Source organism: Seriola dumerili, unplaced genomic scaffold (genome assembly GCF_002260705.1).
Source record: "Seriola dumerili isolate Sdu_G_001 unplaced genomic scaffold, Sdu_1.0 BDQW01000432.1, whole genome shotgun sequence".
Taxonomy (NCBI): domain Eukaryota; kingdom Metazoa; phylum Chordata; class Actinopteri; order Carangiformes; family Carangidae; genus Seriola; species Seriola dumerili.
This window is the reverse complement of record NW_019174687.1, coordinates 4,387,624-4,413,685: the sequence shown is the minus strand read 5'-3', so window position 1 is coordinate 4,413,685 and position 26,062 is coordinate 4,387,624. Positions and strand designations below refer to the sequence as shown.

The window sequence follows — 26,062 nt, the reverse complement described above, 5'->3', positions numbered from 1 at the left end:
AGAAAATCTTCATTAAATGTTAAGCATCAGACTGAGCCTCTGAAATGACATTCTCATCCCGCTACATGAGCATACTGACTGTAAATAAAGATGGACTCTGATGGTTTCTGAAGAGAGGTTTTGAAGGTCAGAGTGGGCAGTACCTGACTCCACCTGTCTCCTGGCTAATCCAAAAATGGGCAAAGAGGAGGGGCATGTGTGGAGCTGAGACTTTGTGGCAAGCATACGCTCACCCACCTGTCACTCAAAGAGGCCACACCCTCAATTCTCCATAACATTAAGCCTTAATAAAATGTAAACAGGTGAGTTATATAAACAGTTGTCATGAAAGAGGAAATTAGCTTTAAAGACCCAGGCTGTAAACATGTTTATTTCTGTTGGACATTTCAAAATTGGAGTCTATGGGGATTGACGCACTGTTGGAGCCAGACTCTAGTGGTCATTCGAGGAACTGCAGCTTTTGGTACTTCAGTGTTGGCTTCATTTTTTCAGCCCTGGAGGTTGCCGCTTGGGTTTGAGACACTGTTTGTTTTTTGTTTGTTTTTTTATTTATTGATGTAAGATCAAGATTAACATTGCTTCATTGAAAATCTGTAACTTCCCTTCCATCCTTTGTTACTAGCATGTCCTTTGTTAAGAACTTAATACTTCCTCCTTTGCAGCAGCAACCTTCTGGTGGCCGTGTCCCTGTAGATGTTTCTCCCCTCATTGTGGTTTAATGTCATCCTCAATAGCGAGCAGCAGCAGATCAGAAAGCCTCTCTTCCTTGCATAGGATTGCATGAGTGTACTTTTCACCAGACTGAGCTCGGAGAACGACTTCTCCACTGTTGCTGTTGACACTGGAATTGTTGCATATGTTTTTTGTTTTTTTTATGAATTGCACCAGTGTTAGAAAGATTTCCTATCCACTGTCATCTCTGTGTTTTTAACGTCCCCTTCATGGCGGATGTGTCTTGGAAAGAAGCATGAAAAACCCTGAGCTCTCTTTTTAACTTCTCCATAGAATTCACAGCATCTTTCTCTCATCTCCTGTGTCTAGACTGTGTCTCCCTATCTGCCCTAAATCTCCTGTATAGTTCCGGAGAAAGAACGTCAATAGATGGCTAGTACATCTTCCCTCTATAGTCTTCCAGTGACTTGAAGGAATAGCTCTCTGTGGCTGCAGTCGTACCCTGTCTATACTTTTCAGGCACACTCAGCAGTATTCCTGAGCAGTGCTCCAAACTGTTCTTCTGTCTTCAGGTTGGACAAGGTGTCCCTCACTCCAACAATAACAGCATATGCTGTGGACAGATCAATACCCTGGTTCTGTGGATAGTGGTGATTCTAGCTCAACAAAAAAACGTTACGAAATCTAAGCTTTTTTTTTTTTTTTTATTCTGAAAGTTCACGTTCATAGAATTTTTAAAATGTAAATATAAAGACCAATAAAAACGTAAATCAATAACTAGATAACTTCAGCGTTGTCATATTGTAAATAAGGCCAGTGCTCATCAACACAAAGACCCTTTAAGGGGGTTTCCTACTGAGCAGTGTTGGCAACTCAGTGATTTTATGGCTGGATTTGGCAACTTTTAAAACCCTTTAGCTACTTTTGTTTCTTCATAAAAGCAGTTAGTGACATATTTAGATCTCGAGAAGCTCTGATGTTTCTCTCCGGACTGACAGTGTTCAGTGGGCGGGACAGAGCAGTAGTAGGTTCTTGACACCTGGATGGAGCGCTCCTTTGCATCCATTCCACACATATTGGACAACAATGGAGACCCGATCGCTACGAGACACCTTAATAGTTTCATGTACAAGTATCAAATGTATTTCAACTTCATCCATTTCTTTCCTCATCTCTCTTTCTGTGAATGTGGGCCAGGCTTTTATGAGAATGTTTTGTGCTGTGTTTGAGAGGAATGAAACCTGACACCTCTTCCTATCCATTTTTTTTCTCTTCAACATTTCTGAATGTAGCTTGGGTACACTGGTGTTACCAGCTAAACATTTTCACAAGTTCTCTCCCTCTCTTATCGCCTTGCCGTGAACATCTGATACCTCAAAAGCCTCTTTTTGTATGTGTTCCATCGCACCATGCTTGTTAAGTGGGCCTCCGAGTCTTTTTTCCAGTTGTTTACCCCAGCCTGTCTCCAAGCAGTCTTGTTACTTTACTTAAAAAGCTTAGAGCTGAAGCAGCACAAAGCGTCCTTACCCGGCGAATACTCCAACCACGGCCTATTTTCATCCCATATCCTTTGAAACAATCGGCCATCTGCATTTTATCAACACACATTTTGACATAGCTGGCATCACACTTGAGATAAAAAGCTTGGTTGTGGGCAGAATCTGTAGGATACGTCAAGAATGCCAGTTTCGACGGGGCCTCAACTACATTAGTCGTCGTTTCCTCAACCTCAACCCTCCTCTATGACTTCCTCATACTCAGCATCCTCCATCATTTCCTTCCTGTGGCTTCATCCTCTCCAACATAGACAGTCAATAATTGATCATCTGTGGCCTCTCTCTCAGGTGAGGCCTCCTCCTCTCTCTCTGCTGTCAACACTCTCAAAGTCAGAGTCTGGTTCTCTCTTGTATTTGATTTAACCATGCATTAAGAGACTTGCCACCCTCAGCTGCTTCATTTCGCTGCTTCTCCTTCCTTTACTGAGGTCTTTCTTTTTTTAGCATTGCGCTGTAGGCATGATTAAAATGAATCCTGGTTAATTACTTTGTAATGTTTCACAACTCTGATAACCTTCAGCTTATCTCCCCATGCACCGGAATGCTTACTATATTATTAATTAATTGTATAATGTATTGCTATTATTATCATTGTTATTTAGTTTTTACCATCCTAATGTTATTGTTCACCACCTTATGCTCCCTGCAAGGAAGCATTTCATTTTCATTTAGTGCTGACTAACAATTCGTGTCCAAATACATGAGATCAATAGACTAACTGGACACAAACTGATGTGAGCCTGCATCGGCTCTTAGCAAAGCGGCTATTAGTCCGGTGGCAAAATCAAACTGAGCTCATTCGCTGAGAATGAAAGCAGAGATGTTTGGGTTGATACAAACAGCAAGAGTTCACTCTCTCCAACAGACGAAAACACATACTTGCCAACACTCCAGTTTTTTCCCGGGAGTCTCCCGTATCTTTAAGTTTTTAGTAAGTTTTGTTAGGCTTGTTAATTTTATGTTTATGTGATTTTTACCTAATGATTAATAAATATCAACTTAAGTGATGGAATTTAAATGTAAAAATTTAAGTGAATCTTGTTATATGTTTACTATGCATGTATGTTATGTATATAATTTCTTTATTTACTTAAAATAAGTAGAGAAAACCAAAAAAAAAATCCGCCCTGAAGCAAACTGCTTGCTGTTTCTTTCCCCCTAATATGTCTATATAGAAGACAGACTTGAATGACCTTTAAATTTAATAAGATTCTACATATACAGCTAGAATTGTATAGTTGCATTTAGATATAATATAAAAGAGATAACAGGTGTTCACATTCCTCCATTTTCCAATAAATGATTCTTTTTTCCTGTGTAATCTAGTATCTGATGAAGGAGACAGGAGTTGATAAGCACCTGTCAGAGTCTCTAGATAGAACATACTGTATGGTTCACATTGTAACCGTGGAATTAAAGTGAAATAAAGTGTGGGTGAAAAAAAAAAAAGTGATCTGAACAGAACAGACCTAGTTTGGAAAGTAACTTTCTCAGTGCAGTTTTCCCAGCGAGCATTTCTGTCATTGATTGAAACGTATCTGTTGGAGTTTTTAAAGCAGTTTCCTTTTAAAGCAGGAAACTTTTGTGCATCACTAAACTGCAGCTATGAGAGACACATTATTATCAGATGTGGCGTAAACATTACACTAACTCTGCAGACAGCTACTTCATTAACAGCGCTGCGTCTGATGGATTTATGGAAAACAAAGGCTGTTTCACCGCCACAGTCGGGTTTAGCCTGTCTGATACAACAAAGTGTCAGTGCCTGCGGCTACAATTAAAGGAAATCCAATCCATCAGTGGGGGTTTGGAGAGCAGCTCAGAGTGGATGTGACATGTACAGTAGGTGAGGAAGAGTCGGCGCCTGCTTAGTTTTAATGAAACATAGCCTGCAAGCTTTCAGTTCAGGCAGAAGACTCCAGAGGTACACACAACATCACCATCTGGTTGTTCCTGCACACAGTGTCTGACTGTGTCTTTTCCCCCAGTCCTATCGACGCTCGAAGAGCTCCAGAGCAGAAGTGCTGTTCTGGCTGAGAACTCACCAATTACAGAAAAAAGAATAATTAGTTATTCTATAGTATACTGGACCTGCCATAGCATGCCAATTACATTCATTATGACTCCAAAGGAATAATAAGGTTGCTCTGTAACTGCAACCGTTTTCTAACAAGTTCACCATATCAACTCAATATGGTGGCCACAACACGAATGCAGAAGCCACAACGCAAATGCAAATTAAACCACAACACCGATACAAAACCTACAACACAAATGCAAAAGCCACAACACCGATTGAAAAGCCGTAACACAAATGCAAGAGTCACTACACAAATGCAAAAGCATTCATTTGAGTTCATATTGACATAACAATGTTACGTTGTTATGTCAATATGAAATCAAATGGATGCAGACAAGAATGAAACTGAAATAAAAAAAAAATGCACCAGAACACTAAAATGGACAACTAATGATTATTAAAGATAGCTGAATGAATTACAACACACAACTATCAACAGATACCCAGCAAATAGAAAGAATATGAGTCATTGTAAGTAATAGTGAGGATAATGAGCCTCATATTTTTTTTTATTTTTTATTAAACAAATACAGGCTCTCCAGCAGACTGGAGTCTCACCTTCCTGTTATGACATTCTTGACTGAAAATAGGAACCTGGTGCACTTGTTTGGCTCCGCAGGGGCAACATGAAACACTGAACAGACCGCTGCCCAGAAGCTCCGGAAACTCCACTTTGAGTGATTAGACGCGGGAACCAGATTCTTTCTCCATGCTCGGGCACCTGAGGCACCGGCCGTGAGTCTACATTTTTGTAAATGGTATTTAGAAAAGATATTGGAGGCTGAAAACTAGATTTTAATTTGAGGACTGGAGAGGGCATATAAGTGATGTTTCAGTAAACATCAGAGCATTCATTCTGAAAAGTGTTAGTAGCTTTGGCAACACCTGTCGATGCAAGGTCTCACAAAAAAGTTTTTTTCTTTTACAAAACATAACCCAGCATTCAATTTTAAAATGAAACACTTAGCTTTGATTGTTTGGGGCAGCAACACACCTTGCAGCATGTAGCTTGCCAGAAAGTTAAGGTTAGGGGTTGAACTTCTCCCCGGACTCAACCATTTGTGGCACTTTTCATGTGCGCAACAAAGTATAACACTATGAATGTCTTCCAGGAGAGACTGTCTGAAGATGTGTGCAGTTTTCTTTTGTATTTAAAGCCAGTTTTTTTTTTGTTGTTTTTCTTTTACTTTGCCTTCAAGTCAGGATGTTCATATCAGGTACAAACACAGCACAGCAGACCTTGTAAACTAGTTCTGATGGAGAATAAATCAGAACCTGTCCACAAACAGGATCCTGGCGTAGGTACCTGACGAGTCCAGGTGCTCAAGTGGCTTCGTTATCACAGACGTCACTGTCACGTCAAAAGTCTTGTCGTCCTTGATTCTTTGTTGTTTTTTTTTTTGAGAACAGGAATGATGGTGGAGCTTTTGAAGTGGGCTAGTATGTGATATGTCTCCAAGATGTCTGGACACAGCTGGTCAGTAAGTGCTTCAGGATAACAATCACATCATTACAACATTCATATTTAGTGCAAAAACAGATGTCTGTATCTGCTCTGAAAAGCTGCCTGGACTCATGTGGGTCTGAATGTTAATTTAAATGATGATAGAACAGGTCCTTATTATAAGTCCTAGATTCTCGAATGACACTCTACAACAGTCTCTTTCAACCTCTAATATCCAGCTTCTTGTCTGGACTTTTCCATTCATGTGTAGACAATACAGTCACAATGCCTTTTCCAGTTGTGCTGAGAAGTTAATCCATGCACTGTAATTCTCCTGCCTCAGCCAGGGATTTGTAGCTTGTGCGCAAGGTCGAAGGTCAGGATCCACTCAGGAGTTTTCATCGTTTGAGCTGGACAGCCTCAACTCAACCTTTTTTTTTATTATTGTTATCTCCACTGAGGTACAACAGCTGCATGTTCAGGGAATCAGCTTTTACATTTCCAGTGTTCCAACTCCAGCTGAAAAAAAATCTCATGGTTTAGATGAATTAATAACTGTTTATCTAACATAACTGCACTGAGCAAGAACCTTTGGCATAAACATAGAGCATTTCCTCACATTGATGACGGTTCAGTGGAGCTCTCTCGCCCCCCAGTGGTAGTACAGTTTATCGCAACTTGAAATGTGGATTCCAACATTAAGGTCATTCCCATCATTACAGTCTTTAAGCTATGCTCTCTTCTGGTGCCATCCAATAAGTGTGCTGTGTATAATATATATTTAATTTGACATGAGTGCATTGGCAAACACTAATGCTACACATCAAAGTTAAATGTGGAATTTGATGAGAAATGTAATCATTTCCAATTTATTCACTATTTTATTCTCTTTCTCTTTTATTCACCCTTTCTCTTTTCTCCCATGTGAAGCACATGTTTTCAAATATAAATTTAAATGGAGTTTGGTTGTTTGACACAGTGTTTGTATTCATATGAAGAATAGATACCTATAGAGAGAATATAAAAATAACATAACAACCCTTCTTATAATGAAATATTTTATGTTTGAGTGATTGAAATAACTTCACATGTAGCTGCTGTACTAGTTTTTGTTCTAATCTTCACTGCACAGTGAAAAGGACAGTGAAAGTTGCACTATCCCTTTAAGAGAAAAAACCCTGCTGTTGAAATGCATCAGCGTGAAAACCCCTCCCTCTTCATCCTGCTCTCACACACAGCGAGCTCCACTCTGTCCATGTGCTTCCTCGTTCCCTCCTCATCACTGATTTGCAAGTGTGCAGATGGGTGTAGCCAACATGTGATACAGCGGGAGCTGATGAGCCCCATTCAGTGAAGATTAGCAAATGAACAGGAGCAAAAGAAGCAGAGGTTTGTTTTGGATTAGAGCACAGACTTTTGTTTCTGTTCAGAGAAAGTGAAACTCTCATACAGGTCACTGCTACAGGGTGAAATGGAGCAGAAAGGAGTTCAGCTGGACTGGGGTGCTTTCTGCTGTTCAGTCTGTCTGGATCTAATGAAGGATCCGGTGACTATTCCCTGTGGACACAGCTACTGCATCAACTGTATTAAAAGCTTCTGGGATGGAGAGGATCAGAAGAGAATCCACAGCTGCCCTCAGTGTAGGCAGACCTTCACACCGAAGCCTGTTCTGGTGACAGTCTCAGCTGCAGCAGAAAGGACTGAGAGGCAGAGAGAGCTCCAGCTGAGTCGACAACAAATCCAGCAGAGAATCCAGGACAGAGACAAAGATGTGAAGGTGCTTCAACTGGAGGTGGAGGCTATCAATGGCTCTGCTGATAAAGCAGTGGAGGACAGTGAGAAGATCTTCACTAAGCTGATTCGTCTCATGGAGAAAAGAAGCTCTGATGTGAAGCAGCAGATCAGATCCCAGCAGAAAACTGAAGTGAGTCGAGTCAAAGAGCTTCAGGAGAAGCTGGAGCAGGAGATCACTGAGCTGGAGAGGAAAGACGCTGAGCTGAAGCAGCTCTCACACACAGAGGATCACAACCAGTTTCTACACAACTACCCCTCACTGTCACGACTCAGTGAATCTACAGACTCATCCAGCACCAATATCCGTCCTCTGAGCTACTTTGAGGACGTGACAGCAGCTGTGTCACAGCTCAGAGATAAACTACAGGACATTCTGAGAGACACATGGACAAACATCTCACTGATAGAGAAGGACATGGAAGTTGTTCCATCAAATCCAAAACCAGAGCCTAAGACCAGAGCTGAATTCATACAATATTCATGTCAAATCACACTGGATCCAAACACAGTAAACACACAGCTGTCATTATCTGAAGGAGACAGAAGAGCAACATTAATGAGAGAAGAACAGTCCTACTCTAGTCACCCAGACAGATTCATTAGATGGCGTCAGGTCCTGAGTAGAGAGAGTCTGACTGGACGTCGTTACTGGGAAGTGGAGTGGAGAAGGAAAAGAGTCATAGTAGCAGTCACATACGGGAATATCAGCAGGTCAGGGCCCATGAATGAGTCTGTGTTTGGATTCAATGACAAATCTTGGGCTTTAGAGTGTAACAGCAGCAGTAGTTATAAATTCAGACACAACAGCATCAAAACTCCAGTCTCAGGTCCTTGGTCCTCCAGAGTAGGAGTGTACCTGGATCACAGAGCAGGTGTTCTGTCCTTCTACAGCGTCTCTGAAACCATGACTCTCCTCCACAGAGTCCAGACCACGTTCACTCAGCCTCTCTATGCTGGAGTTTGGTTTAGTGGATATAATGGAGCTACTGCTGAGTTCTGTGAGCTGAAGTAGATGAAAGATATAAAAGAGGGAAGCTGGGAGGAGGAGGACATACTTTTTCTTTCATTTTGGATTTTCATTTTTTTGTGCTATTCTAAACAAACCCAAATTGTCACATAAGGATAGTCTTGCGGAAGAGCTTTCAGACAATTTCTATATCTGTAAACACTTTTCAGTGACATTATAAACTATTCTAGCACATTGTATTCGAGCTCAAACAGTGACTGATGTGAAAGTGCTGACTTTCTCTGGGTTCATTTGTCCCATCCCATCCGTCTACATCATCATCAACTCTGATAGTATTCAGATCTTTTACTTAAATAAAAGTATCAAGGAATAACTGTAAAAAAATTTTTTAAAAAACCCATTACAAGAAGAAGAAAACTAACTGACCTTCATTCAAGATGCTACATAAAGTAAAAGTACAGATCTACTATCAAGAAAACATACTTAAAGTATCAAAAGTATTCGTTTTGTAAAACAAAATGCCACCTGTGACTGGCATGAAATAATTCATACTGATGCATCAGTGGAGTATTTGACCGCTGTAGCTGGATGAGGTGGAGCTGATATGATCTACTTTATGGTATATACAGATTGTGTGAGTCGTGACATGATAAATGGGAGAGAAAACAAGAAAAAAGAAAGTTCTGCTTCATAGATTTGTATCCATGTTTTGTATAATTCTGTCATTTTTGCTTTTTGGATTGTTGTAGCTGTTTGGGCCTCGGACAGTTATATAAATGAGACCATGTGTGACGTTTAGAGAGGAAATGTGTCTGTGATGGAACTGCTGATGACTCATTTACATGTTAAACATGACAAGGAGCCACAACTGTGTTTTTGTTTGGAGCCATGTGCTGAAGTTTGTGAACCAGTGAGTTAATCTTTAACAATATATTGATTTTTATGAATGAATGAATGAATTTTTTTTTTCGTTTAAAATCTTTATCTAAAAATTGTCTGATTACTACGGCTGTCAGATAATGTTGGTTAATTAACTGTATTAATATTTGCATAGGTTAAATAACTGTCCATATCCTTTGCCATATGTAAATTTGTTCACATGACACCATTAAACCTGTAATATTGTGATCAGTTTTACCGTTTTCTTCCTGCATAGTGTTTAGATGCTGGTTTTGTAGGTGCTGCATGAACTTTGTGACTGTGAGAGTATAAATAAACACATACATGGAAACACTGAGTGCGAGAGCCTTACTCCTGTTTAGTGGCTGTATGACCAACGTATGTAAGATAATGCTACTGCACCCCTCAAGCTTTGAATTATTTTTTTGATTTTCCAAACGCTGTTTGTGTTTTGAACAATAAAAATATTTTTATATTTAGAGATGAAAAGGGTGAAAAAGTGTCAAGAATTTCTAAATTTGATGTTTCCCAGTAGAGTTATGTCTACAAAACTGTTCAAATCAATATATTGACCACTATTAGCTTATCACTGATATATTGGTATTGTGTATATGTCAGCTGATATGTAACATGATGCCGCAGACATTTTAAGGCAGTTTAATTATGTTTAAGAAGAGATGTTTGATTATGTTATAAAATCTTTTGGATATTTTGAACTGTTAAGTTTAGACATGAGACAGAGGAGTCCAAGTCACACACACATCCACAAAATGTAAAGGATAACACAGTAAAGTCCAAGACCTATTTTTATTGTCGTAAATGCAGATTTTGTCCCAAATCAATCAGGTATCAGTCGGGTCATAGCAGCAGGAATTACCAGGTTGAACCCTGTAACACATGATGAAAGATTTGATGAAGTGTTGGATGCACTGTTGTTTTCAAATATTCTGATAATGTTTTTTTTGTCAACAAATTGACTTTAAAATGATATGATCTAGGTCACAGTCAGATTTAAAATAACAATAACAATCACTGTCACCAGGCCTTAGGAATCAGTTATGGGATCAAACTATACAAAACTTCAGAATATGAAGTTGAAGTTTTTTTTTCTTCTGTAGAACTCCAATAACTTTGCTGGAAACTTTGTAAAATATGAATAATATTACCTGGCCAGCTGTTGTGAGCTGAAAGTGATAGTTAAAATACAATAATTGCACTTTGAGCTGAGTTATAATTCTTTCTGCAGGTTGTAAATGACATATAACATACCGTGCCTCTAACAAACAGCTCCTCTTTGTGTAATACAGTAAAGACTGACACTTCCCTCTTTTCCAGCTTCAACACTCATCAAGCTCCACCCTGTCACATATTTATGGGTGTAGACAACATGTGGTGAACTGTAGTAGATGATAAGTCTCACTCACTGCAGCAAGTGAACAAGAGCGGACAGAGCAGAGTTTCATTTTCCTTCACAGCACAGACATTGTTTCTGGTCAGAGAAAGTGAAACTATTTGACTTTGACTCTCAGGAGGTGACATGGCGCAGCGAGGAAATCAGCTGGACCAAGAGAGATTCTGCTGTTCGATCTGTCTGGATCTACTGAAGGATCCAGTGACTATTCCCTGTGGACACAGCTACTGCATCAACTGTGTTAAAACCCACTGGGATAAAGAGGATGGAAAGAAAATCCACAGCTGCCCTCAGTGTAGGAAGACCTTCATACCAAGACCTGTCCTGGTGAAAAACACCATGTTAGCAGATTTAGTGGAGGAGCTGAAGAAGACTGGACTCCAAGCTGCTCCTGCTGATCACTGCTATGCTGGACCTGAAGATGTGGCCTGTGATTTCTGCACTGGGAGAAAACTGAAAGCCTTCAAGTGTTGTCTGGTTTGTCTGGCCTCTTACTGTGAGAAACACCTGCAGCCTCATTATGATGTAGCTCCATTAAAGAAACACAAGCTGGTGGAGCCCTCCAAGAAGCTCCAGGAGAACATCTGCTCTCGTCATGATGAGGTGATGAAGATATTCTGCCGCACTGATCAGCAGTGTATCTGTTATCTCTGCTCTGTGGATGAACATAAAGGCCACGACACAGTCTCAGCTGCAGCAGAAAGGACTGAGAGGCAGAGAGAGCTCCAGCTGAGGCGACAACAAATCCAGCAGAGAATCCAGGACAGAGACAAAGATGTGAAGGTGCTTCAACAGGAGGTGAAGGCTATCAATGGCTCTGCTGATAAAGCAGTGGAGGACAGTGAGAAGATCTTCACTGAGCTGATCCGTCTCATGGAGAAAAGAAGCTCTGATGTGAAGCAGCAGATCAGATCCCAGCAGAAAACTGAAGTGAGTCGAGTCAAAGAGCTTCAGGAGAAGCTGGAGCAGGAGATCACTGAGCTGAAGAGGAAAGACGCTGAGCTGAAGCAGCTCTCACACACAGAGGATCACAACCAGTTTCTACACAACTACCCCTCACTGTCACGACTCAGTGAATCTACAGACTCATCCAGCATCAATATCCGTCCTCTGAGCTACTTTGAGGACGTGACAGCAGCTGTGTCACAGCTCAGAGATAAACTACAGGACATTCTGAGAGACACATGGACAAACATCTCACTGACACTGACTGATGTGGATGTTTCACTGTCACAACCAGAGCCCAGGACCAGAGCTGACTTCTTAAAATATTCACAGGAAATCACACTGGATCCAAACACAGCACACGCATGGCTGTTATTATCTGAGGGAAATAGAAAAGCAACAGTAATGAGTGAACGACAGTCTTATTCTAGTCACACAGTCAGATTCACTTCATGTTGGCAGGTTCTGAGTAAAGAGACTCTGACTGGACGTTGTTACTGGGAGGTGGAGTGGAGAGGAGGGGGAGTTCATGTAGCAGTTGCATACAAGAATATCAGTAGAACAAGGAGCTCAAGTGAATCTGGATTTGGACGCAATGATAAATCTTGGGTGTTAAGTTGTTACGAAGACAGTTATACATTCTTCTACAACAAAATCAACACTCCAGTCTCAGGTCCTCGGTCCTTCAGAGTAGGAGTGTACCTGGATCACAGAGCAGGTGTTCTGTCCTTCTACAGCGTCTCTGAAACCATGACTCTCCTCCACAGAGTCCAGACCACATTCACTCAGCCTCTCTATGCTGGAGTTCGGCTTAACTGGAACAATGGAGACACAGCTAAGTTGTGTAAACTCAAACAGACAAAGGTCATTTAAGGTGCAGTTGGTTTAAATCTGTATTTCAGTTCATCAGTTGATTTTATCTCCATCATTGTTGCTAAAAGCTCATTGCTGTCGTGTTTCTGCACTGCACAGAGATCACCTGTCAATCAAACATTATGGGTGGTACTTTGACCTCTTCTCATCTATTGTTGTGTTGATGTTTGAGTTTCTTTAGGTGGAGCTGGAGTCATGGAGGATATCACTGCTCAGGATGATTTTTCTTTACCTAAACTGACATTTCTCCACATGAAAATATAAACTTCTCTGTGCTCTGAATGTTTGTTGAATATTTGTGTTGATGTATTTGTATGTTGTTGTTTCTGTTCCACTGCATGGGCCTAAACAGAGAAATCACCAGACCTTCCTTTATCACAGATATTTTGTTCTCACTTTGTAAAGAAAGAAATCTATAATTACATTTACATTTATGTGTTTGTCAGATCGAATGTTGTTGTTGTTCAAATCAACTTACAAATAAGGTTGATGAGGTTTTATAAAACTGTAATTATGGTGATAATAATAAATGACGAGACGATTCATTATTTATTTTCCATATCTGAGATTCAGGTGAAACAAACTGATTGTGTGGATGAAGTGAATCTGTTCATGAAATCACTGAACAAGAGTCATTTAACAGACTTTACTGATTCAGTGTGTGAACAAACTGAAGCTTCACATCATGAATAAAACAGTTTTTCCTAAAGAATAAATCAAATGTTTCTTCTGTCTTCATTCCAGGGTCTGATCCAAAGCTGATTGAACAAATATGAAACTAATATGAGAGTATAACTGAGGCAGTTTTCCTCCTAATCGCGAGTAGAGAGAGTCTGACTGGATGTTTTTTTTTTGTTTGTTTTTTTTTAAGTATATTTTTTGGGGCTTTTGTGCCTTTATTGGACAGGATAGTATAGAGAGACAGGAAATGGGGAGGCAGAGAGAGGGGGAATGACATGCAGTAAAGGGCCGTCCGATTGTGGGATTCAAACCGGGGCCGACTGCAGCCTCTACATATGGGGCGCCTGCTTAGACCACTGCGCCACTTGACGCCCCTCTGACTAGATGTTTGATGTACAAGTTGCATTCTAGGATTTTAGTAGAACGGGAATTTCAAAATAAATGTACTTTTGTCACATCATATATTCAGACATATTAATGTCTTTACTCTGTCTAAGGGGAAACGTGAACAGTCTGAAAAGATGTGAAGATTCAGTAATTGGATCTCACCCAGAAAAAGATGTGGAGACATGAACTGTATTCATCCTTCTTGTTGCAAATGACAACACAGCCTGCCTTTCTCAATCTGCTCCTGTTTTTACAACAAAACAAAGCCTGACAACACCTCCCTCTTCTTCCTGCTCCTCTCTGGTTACATATTTCCTTGTTCCCTTCCTTCACACATCTTCCAATTTGAGGAAGAGTGTAACCAGCCAATGACTGACTTACAGGTGAAACATGACAAGGAGCCACAACAGTGTTTTTATGCGGGGCCATAAGACAAGAAGGTTTACAACCAGTGGGTTAATCTTTAACAATATATTGTTTTATATCAGCTGATTTGCTGTTTTGACAGTCACAGACAGTTGACGTCATCCTGCTGATAGGGGCATCAGATCAGAAAAAGCTTCTATGTTTCCTCCTAAAAAGCACTTACACACTATACACTGTATGTTCTCATTTAATGTGGAGACCTTGTTCCATTTATTTCAGTTAAATATTAAGTACCTGACTTCAGCACAGCAGCTCTTTATCCTCAGTGGATGACAGAGAACCAGTGTTGTCCCTGTAGGAAGAGAGAGTCTATAAAGGAGTTTTCTCCTGGAGACGTGTTGCAGTAAAAACAAAACAGGTGGTTAGACAGAAATGAAGTAGAAGTTCACGTGATCCAACCCCATGCTGACAATGCAGTTTAAACAGTAGATGATTTCCTATGACAGCTGAATAGCTGATCACATGGTTGATTTGGTCTCCGGTCGTCCCCAGGCCTCAGGAATCAGTTATGGGATCAAAGGTTGCAAAACTTTAGAATATGAAACTCTATTTTTTTTCTTCTGTAAAACTCGATTAACTTTGCTACAAACATTGTAAAATATGAATAATATTTCCTGCATAGCTATTGTGAGCTGAATGTGATAGCTCAAAGTGCAATTATTCCAATTTAATTGGGTCATAATTCTTACTGCATGTTTAAATGACAGATAACACATCGTGCCTCATCTTTGTGTAATACAGTAAAGGCAGAAGGACCTTCCCTCTTTTCCTGCTTCAACACTCATCAAGATTCACCCGGTTCTTTGTTCACTCCCCTTCAAAGGTCTGTAAGCATGAGGATGGGTGTAAATAGCATGTTGTGAAAAGCAGGAGATGATAAGTCTCATTCACTGCAGGAAGTGAACAAGAGTAGAAGAAGCAGAGATTTGTTTTTCTTCAGAGCACAAAGATTGTTTCTGTTCAGAGAAATTCCAGCTATTTGACAGAAACTCTCAGGAGGTGAAATGGAGCAGCAAGGAAATCAGCTGGACCAGGCAAAATTCTGCTGTTCAAGCTGTCTGGATGTACTGAAGGATCCAGTGACTATTCCCTGTGGACAGGCTCTCACACACAGAGGATCACAACCAGTTTCTACACAACTACCCTTCACTGTCACGACTCAGTGAATCTACAGACTCATCCAGCATCAATATCCGTCCTCTGAGCTACTTTGAGGACGTGACAGCAGCTGTGTCACAGCTCAGAGATAAACTACAGGACATTCTGAAAGACACATGGACAAACATCTCACTGACAGTGACTGATGTGGATGTTTCACTGTCACAACCAGAGCCCAGGACCAGAGCTGACTTCTTAAAACATTCACAGGAAATCACACTGGATCCAAACACAGCACACACATATCTGTTATTATCTGAGGGAAACAGAAAAGCAACAGTAATGAGTCAACAACAGTTTTATTCTAGTCATGCAGATAGATTCACTTCATGAGTCTGACTGGACGTTGTTACTGGGAGGTGGAGTGGAGAGGAGGCGAGGTTTCTGTGGCAGTCACATACAAGAACATCAGCAGAGCAGGGAACTCGGATGAATGTTTATTTGGACGCAATGACACATCTTGGGCGTTAGATTGTAACCAAAAAAGTTATATATTTTGGTACAACAACATCAACACTCCAGTCTCAGGTCCTCGGTCCTCCAGAGTAGGAGTGTACCTGGATCACAGAGCAGGTGTTCTGTCCTTCTACAGCGTCTCTGAAACCATGACTCTCCTCCACAGAGTCCAGACCACGTTCACTCAGCCTCTCTATGCTGGAGTTTTTGTTGGTTGGAAAGCAATGGCTGAGTTGTGTAAACTCAAATAGACAAAGGTCATTTAAGGTGCAGTTGGTTCAAATCTGTATTTCAGTTCATCAGTTGATTTTATCTCCATCATTGTTGCTAAAAGCTCATTGCTGTTGTGTTTCTGCACTGCACAGAGATCACCTGTCAATCAAACATTGTGGGTGGTACTTTGACCTCTTCTCATCATCATCTCTGTTGTAAACAAAGAAATCTATAATCACATTTACATTTATTTAACTGTTCAAATGTTGTTGTTGTTGTTGTTCAAATCCCTTTACAAATAAGGTCTATGAGTTTGTGATTAATGGCTGTGATTATTATGATAATAATCAATTCAACAATCAATCAATTTTCCATATCTGAGATTCAGGTGAAACAAACTGATTGTGTGGATGAAGTGAATCTGTTCATGAAATCACTGAACAAGAGTCATTTAACAGACTTTACTGATTCAGTGTGTGAACAAACTGAAGCTTCACATCATGAATAAAACAGTTTTTCCTAAAGAATAAATCAAATACTTTCTTGTCTTCCATCTTTCCCATGTGACCTGAATGCAGCATCAGTGTTACAGGGTGTGACCGCTGTGTGAAGTGTGATATTACATGTATCTAAATGTGTCTTTACTGATGTTGTTTAAAGCTGCCAAAGGCTGAGTGAAGTTTTTACTCGTCTTCCTGCAGTGAACATCACAGCAGGTGAACAACTGAAATCTGAAAACTGATGCACAACACAAGAGGGCGCCTTCATCCACCTGACCAGGGATGTAGTGGAGGTTGAAGTAGCTCAGCTCACTTTTTCTGAAGTTTGTAGTGAAGATCATGATTTTAGGCTGAGAAGATTTATGATAAAAATGTCTGATGTAATACATCATGGTTAGTGCTGTGAAACCTTTATTTAGCCAGGCAAGACATTAAGAACAAATTCTTATTTACAATGACGGCCTAGCAAAAGGCAAGAGCCTTCAGGTATTCATCTTTTAAATCAAATAAAATCCAGAAATTGTTGCTTTTCTTTTATTTACTAGAAAATGTTACGAGGAAACTGATACATTTTTTGTACGTATTTGTTTAATGAGAATATAGTCTGCCCTTATAATAAAGCCAATAATCAACCGTATGAAATTTTTAATAGTATTCTGATTTATTCTTCAATAGCATTAGATTGTTCTTCCAGTTACATGAGTTGGCTTCACTGCAGAGTGTTTGTGTAGTTTGAAACAGTTGTTTCACTCTCTATGCTTTTCTATTAAAAATGTATTGACATTAATCAGTAAAACTTAAACTTTCCAAATATGATGATGCTGTAACCTCTCAAGTGTGATGTGTGGGAGAAAAATGTATTGGTTGTAGATATAAATGGTTTCTGTTTTTAAAAATTTTATATGTAATACTGTGTTCATTGTATTGTGTATTGATGCTAACTTTAACCATATAACCTCATACCCAATGTGTCATATCATGTATGTTTTTAGATGCCTTAACTAGCCCGGCTGAGAAAAGGGTCTGTGAGTGTGTAAATAGGAAAACCTTTAGGGACACAGGAAACTAAGTAGAAACTGGGGGGATACTAAATCTGATTTCTTAAATCATGGCTAGACATTGACAGGCAAATGTTCATCCAATCACACTCACACACTTTGATATCTTTAGTTGGTAGGTACGAGATAGGAATATGTTATCACCTATAATAATATAATCAAAATGAAAAATTATGAGCATATTACGAGTATTATGAGATTGTGATTTTCATGGAGAGGATCTCAAGGCGCAGCCGAGGTGAGGAGTGTGTCTGCTTTGGGAACCTCAGAATTACATATTTGCTTTTTGCAGAGGATGTGATTCTGTTGGCCTCATCAGAGCGTGACCTCCAGCATTCACTGGGACGGTTTGCAGCTGAGTGCGGCGCGGCAGGGATGAGAGTCAATACCTCCAAGTCTGAGGCCATGGTTCTCAGCCGGAAAAAGGTGGACTGCCCCCTCTAGGTTGGGGGTCAGTTACTGCCCCAAGTGAAGGAGTTCAAGTATCTAGGGGTCTTGTTCACGAGTGTGGGTAAGATGGAGTGGGAGATTGACAGGTGGGTTGGTGTCAACAGCAATGCGGGCGTTGTACCGGACCGTTGTGGTGAAGAGGGATGCGGTGCCAGAGGCCAAAGTTCTCGATTTACAAGCTGATCTTCGTTCCAACCCTCACCTATGGTCATGAGCTCTGGATAGTGACCGAAAGATCACGGATACAAGCAGACGAAATGGGTTTCCTGCGTAGGGGTGGCTTGGCTCAGCCTTAGAGATAGGGTAAGGAGCTTGGACAACATGGTTCAGGCTTCTGATAAGGATACCTCCTGAGCGCCTCCCTTTGGAGGGCGTGTGCGACTGGGAGGAGACCCTGGGGTAGAACTCGCTGGATGTATTATATATCCCATCTGGCCTGGGAATAACTCGGGATCCCCCAAGAGTAACTGGAAAGCGTTGCCGGAGAGAGGGATGTTTGGGGCCTCCTGCTTAGCCTGTTGCCACCGCGACCCGACCGCGGATAAGCGGAAGACAATAGATGGATACTCATAATACAAAGTGTGTATAGAAAAGAAGAAAATCACTTGTGCATGTATATATTCCAAAATGACAGCTATGTGACAGTTGATGACTAAGCATAGGCTATGTGACATATGGGGGTTTCATCTATGGCAACAGGTGATCTCGGTGTTAGTGTCAGCTGAGGCCTAAAGCCTCAGATGCCAGAGGGCATCAAAGTCTTCTGTTGATGGCTAAACAATGGACCCATGAACAGCAAAGTTTGGTTAAGTTTGTTTGAATTAGTTAAAACTAAGTTATGCAATGTAGTGGCTCTCCTGAGATATTTTAAGTGCACCAGGATGAGCAAGGTTGTGAAAACATAATAGCCTGCTATGATGCCTTATTATTAATCACATGTATAAAACTGTTAATTTTCTAGGATCCATTCAGTCATTTCTGTCTCCAAACTGAACTACAGAGTCTAACGATCTGGTGCATTCATGTCCTATGGGATTCACAGTTGCAACAAGTAACTCGTTTGATTTGTTTCTTTAAATGCATCAAACATTAAAATACAAATTTTACACGAAAATTCATTTCTAGATTTATCCTGTTTTACACAAAAAAACTTTGTATAAGGACAAGGACTTTATGAAATAATTCAAAAATATTGAAAGGTCAACAGTGATTGATTTCTCTATTTTACTTTTGTTTAAACATTTTATAGATTACAATAATTAAAACATAGTAAAACATATTTTAAGAGAACAGAAGAGCAGATTTTGAAAACTGGGGAATCATCTCTAAACCGAAAGAGCCCTTTATCAGCTAAAAGTATTGGTGATCAGTGTTTTTAAATGAGAAATACGCTCTATTGAAGGAAAGTCTTAAATACTCAGTATCAAACCGCTCCTCTTCCTGGAGTGAATGTAAGCCTGATAACCCTCCCTCTTCTTCCTGCCCTCAAACACAGCCAGCTCCACTCTGTCCATATTTCCTTGTTCCCTCCCCTTCAGATCTACAGCTTGAAGATGGGTGGAACCAACATGTGGTGAAGTGCAAGAGCTGACAGGCCCTGTTCACTGCAGAGACACATGTTGTTCAGATCAGAGCTCAAACTAGTTTCAGTTCTACAGAATTGAAACTCAGACAGTCGTTGACAGTGAGAGGTGAAATGGCGCAGAAAGGAGTTCAGCTGGACCAGGAATCCATCTCTTGTTCAATCTGTCTGGATCTACTGAAGGATCCGGTGACTATTCCCTGTGGACACAGCTACTGCATCAACTGTATTAAAAGCTTCTGGAAAGAAGAGGATCAGAAGAAAATCCACAGCTGTCCTCAGTGTAGGCAGACCTTCACACCAAGACCTGTCCTGGTGAAAAACACCATGTTAGCGGTTTTAGTGGAGGAGCTGAAGAAGACTGGACTCCAAGCTGCTCCTGCTGATCACTGCTATGCTGGACCTGAAGATGTGGCCTGTGATTTCTGCACTGGGAGAAAACTGAAAGCCTTCAAGTCTTGTCTGGTTTGTCTGGTCTCTTACTGTGAGAAACACCTGCAGCCTCATTATGATGTAGCTCCATTAAAGAAACACAAGCTGGTGGAGCCCTCCAAGAAGCTCCAGGAGAACATCTGCTCTCGTCATGATGAGGTGATGAAGATGTTCTGCCGCACTGATCAGCAGTGTATCTGTTATCTCTGCTCTGTGGATGAACATAAAGGCCACGACACAGTCTCAGCTGCAGCAGAAAGGACTGAGAGGCAGAGAGAGCTCCAGCTGAGTCGATGCAAAGTACTGCACAGAATCAAAGTCAGAGAGAACAATGTGAAGGTGCTTCAACTGGAGGTGAAAGCTATCAATGGCTCTGCTGATGAAGCAGTGGAGGACAGTGAGAAGATCTTCACTGAGCTGATCCGTCTCATGGAGAAAAGAAGCTCTGATGTGAAGCAGCAGATCAGATCCCAGCAGGAAACTCAACTGAGTCGCATCAAAGAGCTTCAGGAGAAGCTGGAGCAGGAGATCACTGAGCTGAAGAGGAAAGACGCTGAGCTGAAGCAGCTCTCACACACAGAGGATCACAACCAGTTTCTACACAACTACCCCTCACTGTCACGACTCAGTGAATCTACAGACTCATCCAGCATCAATATCCGTCCTTTTAGGTACTTTGAGGGTGTGACAGCAGCTGTGTCACAGCTCAGAGATAAACTACAGGACATTCTGAGAGACACATGGACAAACATCTCACTGACAGTGACTGAAGCGGGGCTTTTATTGTCACAACCAGAGCCCACAACCAGATACAAATTCTCAAATTATTCACAGGAAATCACACTGGATCCAAACACAGCACGCACATATCTGGTATTATCTGAGGGAAACAGAAAAGCAACATTAGTGAGTCAACAACAGTCTTATTCTAGTCACCCAGACAGATTCACTTCATGGTCTCAGGTCCTGAGTAGAGAGAGTCTGACTGGATGTTGTTACTGGGAAGTGGAGTGGAGAGGAGGAGTTTTTGTAGTAGTTGCATACAAGAATATCAGAAGAGCAGGGAGCTCGGATGAATGTAGATTTGGACGCAATGATAAATCTTGGGTGTTAAGTTGTTACGAAGACAGTTATACATTCTTCTACAACAACATCAAAACTCCAGTCTCAGGTCCTCGGTCCTCCAGAGTAGGAGTGTACCTGGATCACAGTGCAGGTCTTTTGTCCTTCTACAGCGTCTCTGAAACCAGGACTCTCCTCCACAGAGTCCAGACCACGTTCACTCAGCCTCTCTATGCTGGACTTTGGTTTAATTATTGTGGTGACACAGCTGAGATCTGTAACGCCAAACAGACAAAGGTCATTTAAGGTGCATTTGGTTAAAATCTGTATTTTAATTCACCAATTCATTTTGACTCCATCATTGTTGCTAAAAGCTCATTGCTGTCGTGTTTCTGCACTGCACAGAGATCCCCTGTCAATCAAACATTATGGGTGGTACTTTGACCTCTTCTCATCTATTGTTGTGTTGATGTTTGAGTTTCTTTAGGTGGAGCTGGAGTCATGGAGGATATCACTGCTCAGGATGATTTTTCTTTACCTAAACTGACATTTCTCCACATGAAAATATAAACTTCTCTGTGCTCTGAATGTTTGTTGAATATTTGTGTTGATGTATTTGTATGTTGTTGTTTCTCTTCCACTGCATGGGCCTAAACAGAGAAATCACCAGACCTTCCTTTATCACAGGTATTTTGTTGTCACTGTTTAAATAAGGAAAACTATAATTTTACATGTATGATCTTGTCAGTCTAAATATTGTTGTTGTTCAAACTATCTTACAAATAAGGTTCTATGAGGTGTTATAAAATGTAATTATCATAAGTATCAAAAAGGAGATCATACATTATTTTCTTTTCCATATCTGAGATTCAGGTTAAACAAACTGTGTGGACGACTTGAATTTGTTTATGAAATCACTGAATAAAGCTTTTTTTCCTCAAGAATAAATCAGATATTTTCTTCTGTCTTCATTCCAGGATCTGATTCAAAGCTGATGGGGAAGATATGAAACGAATATGAGAGTACAACTGAGGCAGTTTTCCTCTTGAAACAACACAAAGTACAGTGTTCATGTTCAGAGCAGAAGGACATCTGTCAGTCAGTCTCTGTCCTTTCTTCACTAAAACAGTTTTTATCACTGAGAAATTACGGTTTTCTTTGACGTTTTGCTTTAAAGATGGAAAAATGTTTGTATCACTGAATGAACAATGAAAAAAAGTTTAGTATCACAGAAAACTGATTGCTGAACTGGTTTCTTTCTGGGTGTCAGGGGAAATAATGAAACTGGCATTGTAGAGGTTTTCCTCAGGGGTCCCCTTGGTGGCTATGGTGGCTGTGCACAGTGGTACTCCCTACATGAGCAACAAATTGACTTTGACGTGTAAAATCGGCGGACTGCCCCTTTAATATCCCGGTTGATGAGTCCCCGGTGTAGGGTGCAGTAAGTTGAATTCCACCACTAGAGTTCTCCCTGTGGCTCAGCAGCCCCGCTCGGCTCCGCTCTGTTGGCGCTGTCTGTGTTTACCTCCCAGCGCAGCGCTGCTGTACTGTGGCCAGCTGCTGCACACAAGCCACCATCCGCAGCCTCAACTAGCCCGAAAAATACTAATGTAAGCTGCCTCGCGTTCAATCCTTCGCGGATTTTCTGCAGCGCTGTGGGTTTGTGACACTATAGCAGAGGTGAGTTTGATCTTATTCTGGTGAAAATCGCACAGGCTCAATGACAACCCCTAGTGCGGCTAGTTAGCCAGCAACTACAGGCGCTAGCACCGTTAGCTTAGCCTCTCCTATCCCGTGATGGAGGACTGTGAACATGGCGCCCTCCAAAACAAACGAGCAGGTAGGCTAGTTAGCTGAGAGCGTTTCGGTATTTTGTGGCGGCGGATAAAGCTTCCCGTGTACTACAGATACAACTATGTCGTTGTTGTGACTGTGAATCTTGTCCATGTTCGGTGACAAGTTGGCTAGGTTTACCAGTCAGTCAGCTAACGTTAGCTACGTAACAGTTTACTAGTAGCATCGCTAACAAAAATGAACCCACCACGATAGCCTGCTTCCTAGCCAACCATTAATTTTACGTGCTTATTCTGGGTTTTATGTTATCATTGAGACTATATACAATATGAATTGGCTAATTTAACGTATGTAGAAAAAGTTAAATGGCCCCTTTGTCTTGACAAGCTTTGGTTTGGACGTTAGTTAGCCTGCTAGCAGCTAAATCGAGCTTCTTGAATGGCAGTGCCCGTGGCCTTCCACGACTGTCTCTTTGTTGCCACAAGACACAAGTTATGTTTAGCATGTTATTTAAATAAAATATTTGTTGTGAAGGTTTGTGTCGCAGTGTGACATCGCGGTATCTTTTTCTAGAACATCATATCCGTGTCAACCTGGTTGCTGTTAGCGGGCTAACGGTGAATGGCAGAGTGTCATGCTGAAATCCTCTAACCTGTCTGACTGTCAGACTTGGTTTAATGGGCATTATAACCAGTGGGTATGAATGTCGATATGGAGTAATATTAGGAGGAGCTTACAGGTTTTCTAAAGAGGCAACAACAGCGCCGTGTAGTCTCTTTGTTTATCCTGGGAGCCATCAAGCCCACTCAGCCTGTCTTCTAATTGGCCTCCCGTGTCGCACACCTTGCCTAATTGATTGGGGAGCACGTCGGCGTGCAGAAACGGTCGCCCTGCCATCATGTAGGGTGAGCTCTCCGGGGACAGAGGTGCAGATTGGAAGCAGAGAGTCAGGCAGAGGTGACTGTGTTGTGTACATGCCAGCTCAGCAGACACATGGATGTAGGAGAGAGAGCCTGGTTGTCCGAGCTGGCTTGGCATCGTGGCACAGGTGGCCCTCGTTCACACCTTCTACACTTGATACACAGTAGTGGAGCTCACATTACTCACAGTCACATTAATGCTCTCTTCTCCTTTTTGTTCTACTTGCTGTAAAGTCTGCAAAACTACCTGTTATTAATTTCCAAGTTGGTTTTCCACTCTCTGAACCAAGAGTGCTGTGATGTTTAGAGGCAAGATGAGTGAAAAATGTTTTTTCACCTCACCTCCGAGTTCATAACCTGCACCCAAATGTAAAAAAAAATATTTACATGCTGCTTGAAAGAGAACAACAAATATTTTTAGTGTTTTCTTGTTAAGTGATCCTCCTATTAACAGCAATACTACAATTTATGCTTTTTGAACACTGTAAAACCTTTTAATTTCCGATTATCAATTGTTTGTTGTGTCTGAAAATTATTTTCAGACACAACAAAGTAAAAAGAAAAAAAAAAAATCTTAATTGTTGTAACTACTACCATTTATGTTTCTGTATTGTTTCTCTCTGATTTGTGTCCATTTCCAGCACTTTATTTCAGCTGGTGAAATTATGACAGTAAGACATTAAGACATCTTTGTTAGTATAGCAATTAAAAAAAAAAAAAATCTAAAACATTGATTAACCACAATGAGATAGATCCAGAGAGTGGTAATGAAAGCTTTATGTGAGCTTGACTTGTAAAGCTAATATCATACACATCAGGCTGATATTTGTGTACTGCCCAAGCTCAGATCTCTCTATGCCAGTCTGAAACAAAAGAAATATAACAACATCAACATCTGAACTTAAGAAAACCTCCACTCTGACCACAACTTTTCTAGACAGCATGTTTTGCTTGTTTGTTGTGACTGACCACATGCTTTCTGTTGTTTTTAGCTTCATGTGTATTTATTCTGAGGTAATTAGGGCTCATCCTAAACCACTTTTCATACTCTCATGAGAAATGTGTGAAGATGAACATCCTCTCTCGACATCTGTCGCAGCCTCCTCTACCACAAAGTGCACTAAAGCCAAGCATATTCCTTCGTATAAAAATGCTTTGAGCATTACTATGGTTAGCGTTTGGCAATTTATGAAAGTGACATCTTAAGTTTCACGGATGGTTAAGAGGAGGACCGCATAAAATTGGATTTCGGGATATTCAGGGAAGGCCAGGCATGTGCACCAGAGTGAAGAGGCAGGCCAGTATTATTCAGAACCTTTGAAGGTCTTTTAAGAGTTTTCCTTGTCAATTTTTCTCTGGCATTTTCTGAGCTTCCTTCACCACCACAGAGTTTGTTGTCCACATGGCAAGAAGGGAAATAGTCTGAGGTATTAAGAATGTCCTCCAAATGACAACGAGGCATTTCCATTGACATCTAATCAATGCTTTTAAGAGGAATATGGTTTACATATATTGATTTTAAATAAATGGCGTATGGGCATGAGAGACTTTCAGCAGAATTGTAAATTCATTTTGTTTGCAGGAAAAAGGTGTTTGTAGCTTTAGTTGGATATCATAGGATGTGAGGACTGATAGTCAAGGACACAAAAAAAACATTTCCTGGACTTGTTGTTACTGAATCAAAGCCACTTCCCAAGAACTTATTCAAAGCATGTAAAGATATTGTGACTGAACAATTCACATTGGCACAAATCTCTCAAACATGCTTTTACTGAGCAGTCTGCTTATGTTACTGGGAAAAACATAGGAACAGCAATAAAAACAAAATACACTAAGGAGGGAAAAATGGCGGGAAAAAGGAAGTACAGAGCTTAGATTTATCCCCTGTATATCTTTCACTTTTCTCACATTTGTATTATACTGTACAATAAAAAGTGGAAAATGTAGATTAGTTGCTAAAGGGGCTGCCAAATTCTGTCAAATTGAGAGAGCTTGTGTTTTTAAAGCATAAACACCTTTCTCCAAATGTAAGGTAGTAAGTTGTCCAGTGACATTTTAATGGTTGGGACAGTAGTTTTCTTCCAATATGTGTTATTTTTTCTGTAATGAGGGAATATGAAAGAAAGTTTTCCTGTTGATTCAGATGAGTTGAAGATTTAGTGAAGGCCACAAATTACGTGGGTGTTTTCTCTCTGAAGTTCTTTGTAGTAACCCATTCTTGGCAAGTCTGGACCAATACTCTTAATTGTATTGACTAACATTTAAACAACAGAGCAGCATCAGATAGTTCTAAAGACACCT

General features: G+C 40.7%; 3 protein-coding genes across 3 annotated transcripts; all 3 read left to right on the top strand.

Moving 5' to 3' along the window:
• The first annotated feature begins 7,214 nt into the window (after positions 1 to 7,214).
• On the top strand, positions 7,215 to 9,750 carry LOC111233820 (E3 ubiquitin/ISG15 ligase TRIM25-like). The gene has a single exon (XM_022761725.1). The coding sequence runs from the start codon at positions 7,224 to 7,226 to the stop codon at positions 8,556 to 8,558; it is 1,335 nt and encodes a 444-aa protein (XP_022617446.1). The 5' UTR covers positions 7,215 to 7,223; the 3' UTR covers positions 8,559 to 9,750.
• A 1,185-nt stretch (positions 9,751 to 10,935) lies between these two features.
• Positions 10,936 to 16,600, top strand: LOC111233818 (tripartite motif-containing protein 16-like). Its single transcript, XM_022761722.1, has 2 exons — positions 10,936 to 13,215; positions 16,352 to 16,600. Exon 1 carries the CDS (start codon positions 10,951 to 10,953, stop codon positions 12,640 to 12,642), a length of 1,692 nt encoding a protein of 563 aa, XP_022617443.1. The 5' UTR covers positions 10,936 to 10,950; the 3' UTR covers positions 12,643 to 13,215; positions 16,352 to 16,600.
• Positions 16,601 to 19,599: 2,999 nt separating this feature from the next.
• On the top strand, positions 19,600 to 22,244 carry LOC111233819 (tripartite motif-containing protein 16-like). Its single transcript, XM_022761724.1, has one exon. The coding sequence runs from the start codon at positions 19,668 to 19,670 to the stop codon at positions 21,351 to 21,353; it is 1,686 nt and encodes a 561-aa protein (XP_022617445.1). The 5' UTR covers positions 19,600 to 19,667; the 3' UTR covers positions 21,354 to 22,244.
• The last annotated feature ends 3,818 nt before the right edge of the window (positions 22,245 to 26,062 follow it).

Coding starts and splice junctions, on each gene's coding strand:
- LOC111233820 (XM_022761725.1), top strand. CDS start 7,224: ATGGAGCAGAAAGGAGTTCAGCTGGACTGGGGTGCTTTCTGCTGTTCA.
- LOC111233818 (XM_022761722.1), top strand. CDS start 10,951: ATGGCGCAGCGAGGAAATCAGCTGGACCAAGAGAGATTCTGCTGTTCG.
- LOC111233819 (XM_022761724.1), top strand. CDS start 19,668: ATGGCGCAGAAAGGAGTTCAGCTGGACCAGGAATCCATCTCTTGTTCA.